Consider the following 12,369-nt stretch of genomic DNA (forward strand, 5'->3'; position numbering starts at 1 on the left):
ACATTTGCGCCATTTATGCCGTACATTTTCCCGAGAACATCTGCTTCCAGTTTATGCTTCCAAGTTCCTGCCTGATAGCCTTACATTTCCCCTTACTCCAATTAAACACTTTCCTAACTTGTCTGTTCCTATCCCTCTCCAATGCTAGGGTAATGTGAATAAGTGTGAGGTTATCCACTATTGTTTATTGTCTATTGTAAAGGAGAGAGAATTGTGATCACTACAGGTTCCCCCCACTATCCGAACGTGGAGCATTCCTATGAAACCGTTTGTAAGCTGAAATGTCATAAAGCAAATAAGCAATTGCCATTAATTTATATGGGAAAAATTTTTTGAGCGCTCCCAGACCCAAAAAATAACCTACCGAATCACACATAAAACCTAAAATACTAACATATAGTAAAAGCAGGAATGACATGATAACTATACAGCTTATAAAAGTAAAAATATTGTATGTACGATGCAATTTCACTTATCAAAATCGGGAAGACCAGAGCCAAAATCGATTTGGAGAAGGGAAAAAAAAATTGGCACATACACACATACGCAAACAACTGCCTGCACAAGGCTTCACGGTCATGGCAGTCTTTCTTGGGGTAAACACACATATAAAGCGGGCATCCTTTTTTGTAAAAGCGAAAATCCTCTGGTTAGCGCAAACAGGTACTAATGTAGGTCTTACGTAACAGCGAGGTGTCATAAAGCGAACTTTCAAAAAACAGGGGCCACCTGTATATCCAAAATGCTCTCTCACTGAGAGCAGGTGGTAGAGGATTTGACGATAGCTAATTTTGTTCAGCTGTTTAAGGCTGTAAATAAGAAATTTTTAAAAAGCCAGGAAATTACAGGCCTGTGAGCCTGACATCAGTAGTGGGAAAATTATTGGAAGATATTCTCAGGGACCAGACAGGAGTATTTGTATGGACCTGGACTGAATAGGGTTAACCAGTATGGCTTTGTTAATGGTAGGTAGTCTCTAATCAATCTACCGTAGATTCCGGACTACAGAGCGCACCTGATTAAAAGCCGCTGGCTCTAATTTTAGAAATAAAATCAATTTTTTACTTGTACAGGCCGCACCGGATTTTAGGCCGCACCGGATTTTCAGCCGCAGGTGTCCCACGTTGTAATATGAGATATTTACACAGAAAGATATTACACGTGAGGATTTTTTAACTTTTAATTAAATCCATATGGTAACATAAACAAATACATATTGCAAATGCTTTTTTTCGAACCGTGCCTGTAACGCGGCTACTTTTAAATATACGTTGCGTATACTTCTTTACTGAACAACATTCCAATATCTCCTAACGACTGGTAAAAAATATATATACTGCAGCCTACCAGGAAAAGTTATTGATCGCCTTTAACTTAAAAGCAGCGTTTTCGCTCCGCTGCTCGCCCCCCTCCTTCCCGTTTATCGCAAACCGGTATCCCACAAGACGCGGCGAAACCGGGTGTGACGTCATAGCATCCCGCGATGTAGTACAGAAAACAAATATAGTTAAAACTCTTCTAACTTTAACTAGAAAATGAATTACTAAGCGAAAATATTATAAACTAAATAACTGCCATAAAGGCAGCACAATGCTTTTCTTCGAGTGTTTTCCATGTTGATGAGGGTGAGTACAAATGACTGATTTACAATAATTTAATTGTGAAAGTGCGCTTGATTTATCGTACAATTTCATTGGACCTCTGTGAACTACTCATCAATTTTATTGGTCTACTGTTACGAGGCAAAATGTTTTTGGCGGCATGAAAAAGAATAATGCATTAGCCGCTCCGTATTAAAGGCCGCAGAGTTCAAAGCTGTTCAAAATGTGGGAAAAAAGTAGCGGCTTAAAATCCGGAATCTACGGTAATAGAATTTGAGGAAATTAACATAGAACATAGAATAGTACAGCACATTACAGGTCCTTTGGCCCACAATGTTGTGCTGACCCTCAAACCCTGCCTCCTATATAACCCCCCACCTTAAATTCCTCCATATACTTGTCTAGTAGTCTCTTAAACATCACTAGTGTATCTGCCTCCACCACTGACTCAGGCAGTGCATTCCACGCACCAACCACTCTGAGTGAAAAACCTTCCTCTAATATCCCCCCTGAACCTCCCTCCCCTTTCCTTAAAGCCATGTCCTCTTGTACTGAGCAGTGGTGTCTTGGGGAAGAGGCGCTGGCTGTCCACTCTGTCTATTCCTCTTAATATCTTGTACACCTCTATCATGTCTCCTCTCAACCTTCTCCTCTCCAAAGAGTAAAGCCCTAGCTCCCTTAATCTCTGATCATAATCCATATTCTCTAAACAAGGCAGCATCCTGGCAAATCTCCTCTGTACCCTTTCCAATGCTTCCACATCCTTCCTATAGTGAGGCAACCAGAACTGGACACAGTACTCCAAGTGTGGCCTAACTAGAGTTTTATAGAGCTGCATCATTACATCGCATCTCTTAAACTCTATCCCTCGACTTATGAAAGCTAGCACCCCATAAGCTTTCTTAACTACCCTATCTACCTGTGAGGCAACTTTCAGGGATCTGTGGACATGTACCCCCAGATCCCTCTGCTCCTCCACCTACCAAGTATCCTGCCATTTACTTTGTACTCTGCCTTGGAGTTTGTCCTTCCAAAGTGTACCACCTCACTTCTCCGGGTTGAACTCCATCTGCCACTTCTCAGCCCACTTCTGCATCCTATCAACGTCTCTCTGCAATCTTCGACAATCCTCTACACAATCTACAACACCACCAACCTTTGTGTCATCTGCAAACTTGCCAACCCCACCCTTCTACCCCCACATTCAGCTCGTTAATAAAAATCACGAGAAGTAGAGGTCCCAGAACAGATACTTGTGGGACACCACTAGTCACAACCCTCCAATCTGAATGTACTCCCTCCACCACGACCTTCTGCCTTCTGCAGGCAAGCCAATTCTGAATCCTCCTGGCCAGACTTACCCGCATCCCATGCCTTCTGACTTTCTGAATAAGCCTACCGTGTGGAACCTTGTCAAATGCCTTAACTAAAATCCATGTAGATCACATCCACTGCACCACCCTCATCTATATGCCTGGTCATCTCCTCAAAGAACTCTATCAGGCTTGTAAGACACGATCTGCCCTTCACAAAGCCATGCTGACTGTCCCTGATCAGACCATGATTCTCTAAATGCCCACAGATCCCATCTCTAAGAATCTTTTCCAACAGCTTTCCCACCACAGACGTAAGGCTCACTGGTCTATAATTACCTGGACTATCCCTACTACCTTTTTTGAACAAGGGGACAACATTCGCCTCCCTCCAATCCTCCAGTACCATTCCCGTGGAAAACGAGGACATAAAGATCCTGGCCAGAGGTTCAGCAATCTCTTCCCTCGCCTCGTGGAGCAGCCTGGGGAATATTCCAGCGGGCCCCGGGGACTTATCCGTCCTAATGTATTTTAACAACTCCAAACACCTCCTCTCCCTTAATATCAACATGCTCCAGAACATCAACCTCACTCATATTGTCCTCACCTTCATCAAGTTCCCTCTCAGTGGTGAATACCGAACAGAAGTATTCATTGAGGACCTCGCTCACTTCCACAGCCTCCAGGAACATCTTCCTACTTTTATCTCTGATCGATCCTACCTTCACTCCTGTCATCCTTTTTGTTCACATAATTGCAGAATGCCTTGGGGTTTTCCTTCAACCTACTCACCAAGGCCTTCTCATGCCCCTCTTGCTCTTCTCAGCCCCTTCTTAAGCTCCTTTCTTGCTACTCTATATTCCTCAATAGACCCATCTAATCCTTGCTTCCTAAACCTCATGTATGCTGCCTTCTTCCACCTGACTAGATTTTCCACCTCACTTGTCACCCATGGTTCCTTCACCCTACCATTCTTTATCTTCTTCACCGGGACAAATTTATCCCTAACATCCTGCAAGAGATCCTTAAACATCGTCCACATGTCCATAGTACATTTCCCTGCAAAAACATCATCCCAATTCACACCCGCAAGTTCTAGCCTTATAGCCTCATAATTTGCACTTCCCCAATTAAAAATTTTCCTGTCCTCTGATTCTATCCTTTTCCATAATAATGCTGAAGGCCAGGGAGCGGTGATCACTGTCCCCCAGATGCTCACCCACTGAGAGATCTGTGACCTGACCCAGTTCGTTACCTAATACTAGATCTAGTATGGCATTCCCCCTAGTCGGCCTGTCAACATACTGTGACAGGAATCCATCCTGGACACACTTAACAAACTCTGGCCCATCTAAACCCTTGGAACTAATCAAGTGCCAATCAATATTAGGGAAGTTAAAGTCACTCATGATAACAACCCTGTTATTTTTGCACCTTTCCAAAATCTGCCTCCCAATCTGCTCCTCGGTATCTCTGCTGCTACCAGGGGGCCTATAGAGTAGAGTAACTGTATAACAGTAACCCCAGTAGAGTAACTGCTCCCTTCCTGTTCTTGACTTCCACCCATACTGTCTCAAAAGAGGATCCTGCTACATTACCCACCCTTTCTGTAGCTGTAATAGTATCCCTGACCAGTAATGCCACCCCTCCTTCCCTTCCCCCCCCCCCCTTTCCCCTCTCTCTATCCCTTTTAAAGCACTGAAATCCAGGAATATTCAGAATCCATTCCTGCAGTGGTGTCAGCTAAGTCTCCATAATGGCCACTACATCATAATTCCATGTATGTATCCAAGCTCTCAGTTCATCACCTTTGTTCCTGATGCTTCTTGCATTGAAGTACACACACTTTAGCCCTTCTACCTTACTACCTTTACACCCTTTATTCTGCTTCTCTTTCCTCAAAGCCTCTCTATATGTTAGATCTGCCTTTACTCCATGCACTTCTTTCACTGCTCTATCGCTCCGGGTCCCATCCCCCTTGCAAATTAGTTTAAACCCTTCCGAACCATGCTAGCAAACCTACCTGCAAGGATATTGCTCCCCCTCAAGTTCAGGTGCAACCCATCCAATCTGTACAGGTCCCACCTTCCCCAGAAGAGATCCCAATGATCCAAGAATCTAAAACCCTGCACCAACTCCTCAGCCACGCATTCAACTGCCATCTCCTCCAATTCTTACCATCACTATCACGTAGCACTGGCAGCAATCCTGAGAACGCCACCCTTGAGGTCCTGTTCTTCAGCCTTCTGCCTAGTTCCCGAAACTCACACTTCAGGACCTCATCCCTCTTCCTGTCTATGTCGTTGGTCCCAACATGTATCATGACTTCTGGTTGCTTTCCCTTTCGTACCAGGATGTCACGCACCCGGTCAGAGACATCCCGGACCCTGGCACTGGGAGGCAACAAACCATGTGGGTTTCCTTCTCACATCCACAAAATCTCCTGTCTGCTCCCCTGACTATAGAGTCTCCAATGACGAAAGCTCTCCTCTTCTCTGTCCCATCCTTCTGCACCACAGGGTCAGACTCAGTGCCAGAGGCCCTGCCACCGTGGCTCACACCTGGTCGGTCATCCTCGCCAACAGCATCCAGGACGGTAAACTTATTATTCAGGGGAATGGCTACAGGGGTGTTCTGCACTACCTGTCTACTCTCCTTCGCTTCCCCCCCCCCCGGACTGTCACCCAACGACCTGCTTCCGGCAGTCTAGGTGTGACTTCCTCCCTGTAGCTCTCATCTATGACTGCCTCATTCTCCCTTATGAGTCGAAGGTCATTCAGCTGCTGCTCCAGATTCCTCACACCAGAAAAGTTAACAAACATAAGGCAATGGTTGTTGTCTACATGGACTTTAGCAAGGCCTATGATAAGGTCGCTCATGGGAGATTGGTAAAGAGGGTTCTGTCGCTTGGCATTTAAGATGAGGTAGTAAATTAGATTAGACATTGACCATGCAGAAGCAGCCAGAGAGTGGAATTAGGTAGTTGACTCTGACTGGAGTGCCGCAGGATACGGTGTTGGGCTCATTATTGCTTGTCATCCAACCCAATGATCTGGATGATAATGGGGTTAACTGGATCAGCAAAGTGCAGATGACACCAAGATTGGGGATGTAGTGAACAGCGAAGAAGGACTTGCAGTGGGATCTGGACCAGCTGGAAAAACAACAAACCGAATTTAACGCAGGCAAGTGGGAGGTGTTGCATTTCGGAAGGAACAACAAGGGTACGTTTTTCAGTGAACAGTAGGACACTGAGGAGTGGTAGAACAAAGGAATCTGGGAATTCAGGTCCATAATTAATTGAAGGTGATGTTACAAGTGGATAGGGTCATAAGCAATCCTTTAGGCAGATGGGCCTTTGTGAATCAACATACTGAGTACAAGAGATGGGATGTTATGTTGAAGTTGTACAAGATGCTGGTGAGGCATAATTTTGAGTATTGTGTACAGTTTTAGTCACCTACCTACATAAAAGATGCAAATAAGGTTGAAAGAGTACAATGAAAATTTAAAAGGATGTTGCCTAGACTGAAGGATCTGAGTTATAAAGGAAGACTGAATAAGTTAGGACTTTATTCCTTGGAACATAGAAATGAGAGGTTTGACAGAGGTATACAAATTATGAGGGGTATAGGAAGGGTAAAGGCAAGCAGGCTTTTTCCACTGAGGTTGGGTGGGACTACAACTAGAGGTCATGGGTTAAGGGTGAAAGGTAAAAAGTTTAAGGGGAACATGAGAGGAAACTTCTTCACTCAGGAGCATGGTGAGAGTGTGGAATAAGCTGCTAGCTTGATATGAAAGCTTAGGAGAAGTTTAGATAGATACATGGTAGAGGTATGAAAGGCCAATTTCTACTATATTTTCCTATGACTCAGTAATGTGAACTATACATTCCTATGTAAACATCATAAAATTAAAACTTATCAAATATAGTTCAAAGTAGACTTGCCTTCTTTGGTATGAAGTGTATCCCCACTGGGTACTTGTCAGGATTGCTCCACAGCTCAATTTGTGCCAGAACCTGGTTGGTGAAGGAGTTGCTCATCACAAAGCTGGGATGTCCCATCGCACAGCCCAGATTTACCAGGCGACCTTCAGCGAGAACGATGATATGATTACCATTCTTCAGCTGGTAGCGATCCACCTGTGAGCAAAAGCACACAAGTTGGAACAAACTGAAACAGTAATAATGTGGATATTATCCGAAGTAACTAAAACAGAATGTGCTTACTCCACATTACGGTCAACAACTGCCACAATCTACACTGATGTACTCAGTGGCCACCTTACAAGATATAGGAGCAAAATTTGGCCATTTACCCATCAAGTCTGCTCCACCATTTCATCATGACTTCTCCTGCTTTCACCCCACAACCCTTCATGTCCTGACCAATCAAGGATCTAGCAAAATCAAAGAATTCCAGAGATTCACTACTCTCTGGCTAAAGAAATTCCTCCTCATCTCTATTCTTAAAGAACAGCCCTCTATTCTAAGGCCGTGTCCCTTGGCCTTCAACTCTCCCACCATAGGAAACATCCTCTCCACTCTGTCAAAGCCTTTCACCATTCTTTAGGTGTCAATGAGGTCACCCCTCATTCTTGTAAATACAGGCTCAAAGCCATCAAAAAACTTCTATGACAGGCCATATGATCCTGAAATCATTTTCGCATACTTCCTGTGAACCCCTTCCCATGTCAGCACACCCTTTCTACGACAGGGTGCCAAACCTGCTCACAGTAGTCCAAGTGAGACTTCACTTGTGCTTTATAAAGTCCCAACATTGCATCCTTGTTTTAATGTTCTAGTCCTCTTCATATGAATGTTAACATTACATTTGCCTTCTTCACCACAGACTCAACCTGCAAACTAACCTTTAGGGAATCCTGCACAAGGACTCCAAATCCCTTTGCACCTCAGTTTTTCTATTTTCTCTACATTTAGGAAATAGTCAACCATTTCATTTCTTTTACCAGAGTGCATGACCATACACTTCCTGACATTGTATTCCCTCTGCCATTTCTTTGCCCGTTCTTCTAATCTGTGTCCTTCTATTGCCTCTCTACTTCCTCAAAACTATCTGCCCCTTCACCCATCTTCATGTCTTGTATGTTTAAGAGCCAATGTAAATACCTCTTAAATGCTACTATTGTCTGCTTCCTCAACCACAGCTGGCAGCAAGTTTCAGGTACCCACCATGATGCACATCTCATCTAAAGCTATGCCCTCTAGTAACGATGAAGATTAGCCTATTTTGTCACATGTACATCAAAACATAGTGAAATGTGTTGTTTGCACCATTAGTCAATAGAAATTGAATGTGCTGGGTCAGCCACAAGAGTTGCCATTTTTCCAGCACAGCATGCCACAGCTTACGAATTTAGTTAACTAACCAGTAGGACATTTGTCCTGAGAAAAACACTGACCACCTACCTTTATGTATCTCAATTTTCTAAACTTCTGCTAGAATCAGAATCAGTTTAATATCACCAGGATATGCCATGAAATTTGTTAACTTAGCAGCAGTACAATGCAATACTTAATATAAAATATAAATTACAGTATCTATATCCATATTAAATAGTTAAATTAAAAATAGTGCAAAAACAGAAATAATAGAAGTGAGGAGGTGTGTTCATTGGTTCAATGTCCATTTGGAAATTGGACGGCGGGGGAAAAAGCTGTTCCTGAATCGCTGAGTGTGTTTTCTGGCTTCCGTACCTCCTTCTTGACAGTAACAATGAGAAGAGGGCACGTCCTGGGTGATGGGGGTCCTTAATATTGGTTTCGATGGGTCTATTTAATGTCAGAGAAATGTATACAGTATACATCCTGAAGTTCTTTTTCTTCACCTTTCTGAGGCACCTCTCCTCGAAGAGGCTAGTATCCAAGATGGAGCTGACTAATTTTTTACAATTTTCTGCAGTTTCTTTTGTCCTGTGCAGTGGCCCCCATCCCCCCCCCATACCAGACAGTGATGCAGCCTGTCAGAATGCTCTCCACAGTACATCTAAAGGAGTTTGAGTGCTTTAGGTGACAAACCACATCTCTTCAAATTCCTAATGAAATATAGCCGCTGTCTTGCCATCTTTATTGTTACATTGACATGCTGGGACCAAGTTAGAGCTTCAGATATTGATGCCCAGGAACTTGAAATTGCTCACTCTTTCCACTTCTGATCCCTCTGAGGAATGATTCGTCCTACACTTTCTGAAGTCCACTATCACCTTTCGTCTTACTGACGCTAAGTGCAAGGCTGTTGCTGCAAAAACACTCAACTAGCTGGTATATCTCACTCCTGTACACCCTCCATCTAATTGGGCACTGGTATAATTGTTACCCTTTTGAAGCAGGTGGGAACTTCCAACCATAGCTATGTGGTTCAAGATGTCCTCAAATATACCCACCACTGGTTGGCACAAGTTTTCAGAGCCTTACCACGTACTCAATCGGGACCTTCCGCCTTATGAGGGACAGCCTGTCATTGGTCTCTGAGACAGATCACAGGGTCACCGGGTGTAGGAGGGATCTTCACAGCTGTAGTTATATTTTTCCTTTCAAAGCGGGCATAAAAGGAGTTAAGTTCATCTGGTGATGAAGCAGCCCTGCCATTCATGCGATTGGGTTTCACTTTGTAGGAAGCAATGTCCTGCAAACTGTCAAGAGTTGTCGTACATCCGATGTCACCTCCAACCAAACTTGCTTGGAATTGTTTTGTCACTCTTGAAATAACCCTCCATGACAAACCTCCTGGTTCATCCATGGCTTTTGATTTGGGAATGTACTGCAACTTTTCATAGCACATACTCATCCATCCAGGTTTTAATGAAGTCATTGTGTCAAGAAATCTTCTTGAACACACCTAACAAACTCCACCCCATCTAAATCCCTTGCTCCAAGGCATCTCTAGGGAGATGCCAATCGATATTTGGGAAATTGAAATCTCCCACCATGACAACTCTGTTATTATTACACCTTTCCAGGATCTGTTTCCCTATCTGCTCCTCGATATTCCTGTTACAATTGGGCGGCCTATAAAAAACACCCAGTCAAGTAATTGACCCCTTCCTGTTCTTAACCTCCACCCACAGAGACTCCATAGACAATACCTTCACGGCGTCCACCTTTTCTGCAGCCATAACACTATCTGATCAACAGTGCCAAGCCCCCAACTCTTTTGCCTCCCTCCTTGTCCTTTCTGAAACATCTAAAACCCGGCACTTGAAGTAACCATTTCTGTCCCTGAGCCATCCAAGTCTCTAATGGCCACCACATCATATCTCTAAGTATTTCCCTACTCTTCTGAGCTAAAGGGCCGGACGGCCACTGTTGCTTCCCCCAGGTAGGCTGTCCCCCCCAGCAGTACTCAAACAGGAGTGCTTATTGTTCAGGGGGCAGCCACAGGGGTACTCTCTAGTACCCGACTCTTCCCTTTCCCTCTCCTGACTGTTACCCACTTGTCTGTCTCCCGCAGCCCCGGTGTGACCACCTGCCTATAACTGCTTTTTCTCACCTCCTCGCTCTCCCTGACCAGACGAAGGTCATCGAGCTGCAACTCCATTTCCCTAATGCAATCCCTTAGGAGCTGCAGCTCAACACACCTGGTGTAGATGTGGCTGTCCAGGAGGCTGGGACACTCCAGGACTTCCCAATTCTGACACCAAGCACAGAACACTGGCCTCACACACATACTTCCTTTCTGCAATTAACACAGGTAAACCTACCTCACCTCAACCCATTACTGCCTAAGCCCGTTGAGCCAACGTCCTCTCACATTGCTACCCTCTCATTCTGCTGCCCGCTGGATATGGCAGTCCTTTTAAACTTTTCCCGCTCTACTGGCTGACGTCATGTGCCTGCGCAGTCTTTTACCCCAAGTAGTAAAATGCCTTCGCTCTGGAAATCCTTAGCTGTTCCACTCACAGCCTTCTTGCTTCGAATTTAAAACTGTTGAAGATTCCTTGCCTTCTTAAGCTTTTCCTGCTTTACTGGCTAACGTCACTTTAGTTTCTTTGCATTCTTTCTAGTTTAAAAGGCGGACACACAGGTGACAGCAGTGGGCAATGGTGGGGGGGGGGGTGCTCACAGGGGCCACACAGAACAGGGAAATCAGACAACTAGTTGCTCAAGAGAGTGCAAAGCTGGGTACAATTACAACATCTAATGGACATTTGAACAAGTTCATGGTTGGGTAAGGTTTAGAGAGCTCTAGATATAATAATTTTTATGCAGGGGTTCCCAGAAACCTGAAAATGATTTCAAGAGCTCCTCCAGGGAAAAAAAAAGGTTGAGAAAGGTGATTTAGACACTTGTTCATCTGCTTGTCAGGAACTGTTTTGTTTGAAGCAAATTCTGCAGTTAGGGACTGTACCAAAAGTGTAAAGTGTACAACTTTTGCTTACTTTAGCCAACTTCACAAGTAGCAAGGGGTCAGCAACCTTTTTGCCTCTGAGGGCTCAATCGCATATTAATGAGCGGACAGTGGGCCAAATAAATGCTATAAAAAACTTTAAACATAGGAATTATCCATTTAAATATATCTAGTTATGTTTTGCCTCAAGTTAATGAATAACGCATGCTAAAAAATCATTTGTGCTTGACCAAGGATGCCAATTAGTAATCAAAGAACTCAGTTTAGTTGCAATTTATTTCAATCAAGGCATCTTTTGAATCTATTAAAAGAATACAAGGAATCTTTAAACATAAAACATATGAACATGATGCATTGAATGGTGGTAAATTAAGTATAATAAAAAAGAAAATTTTAATGCAAATAGTCAATAAATCAATGTGAAACTTGATGCTGTTTGTTGCTTGAATGCTTCTCAATATTGGGTGTCAGACTTGTTGATGCCAAGAGCAAGACATTATCCAGATGGGCATCAGTCAATCTTGTTTTCAAATGGTTCTTGGTGTGCTTCATTTTTTGAAAATAATCGCTCACACAGGCAAGTGCTGCCAAACAATGATGCCATCTTTTTTGCATGGTCCACTAATTAGGATACTTCCCACTTGGATGAATATACTTTCTATAGAAGTCAAGCACTGACACATCTTCAGAATGAAATTTCAATCTTAATATGTCATCACACTGCATCTCAATCAATTCCATTTGAAAAATTTCTGATGCAGTGTCCACTTCCACATCAAATGGAGTAGCAAACAGCTTGAACTCATTTGCATGCAAGCGAAAATCAGCAAAAAGATGAAAACTCTTCTCTCAATTCTTGGACCATATTCACAAAAATGCCTGGATCTTGTGCTTTACTTTTTCGAAAAGTGGAAAAATGTGCACAATTTCCTTTTTGAAGCTGGTACTCTCACAATTGCAGCTTTCTTTCAAAGGCACAATATGACCATACATCTCAAGTATCAAGGGGAAAAAAAAATCAGCTGAAGTTGTAAATTCAAGTTATTTAAATGAGATGTAATATCCACAAGAAATGCCAAGGTTGCA

At 43.4% G+C, this 12,369-nt stretch overlaps 1 protein-coding gene across 1 annotated transcript in view; it reads right to left on the reverse strand.

The window, feature by feature from the left end:
- Window positions 1-12,369, reverse strand: part of ahcy (adenosylhomocysteinase) — a 90,063-nt gene that overhangs the window by 11,464 nt on the left and 66,230 nt on the right. Inside the window, exon 9 of the mRNA XM_073062307.1 lies at window positions 6,864-7,058. Coding sequence (XP_072918408.1) covers window positions 6,864-7,058 — 195 coding nt within the window. The remainder of the gene's footprint in view (window positions 1-6,863; window positions 7,059-12,369) is intronic.

Source organism: Hemitrygon akajei, chromosome 11 (assembly GCF_048418815.1).
Source record: "Hemitrygon akajei chromosome 11, sHemAka1.3, whole genome shotgun sequence".
NCBI lineage: Eukaryota > Metazoa > Chordata > Chondrichthyes > Myliobatiformes > Dasyatidae > Hemitrygon > Hemitrygon akajei.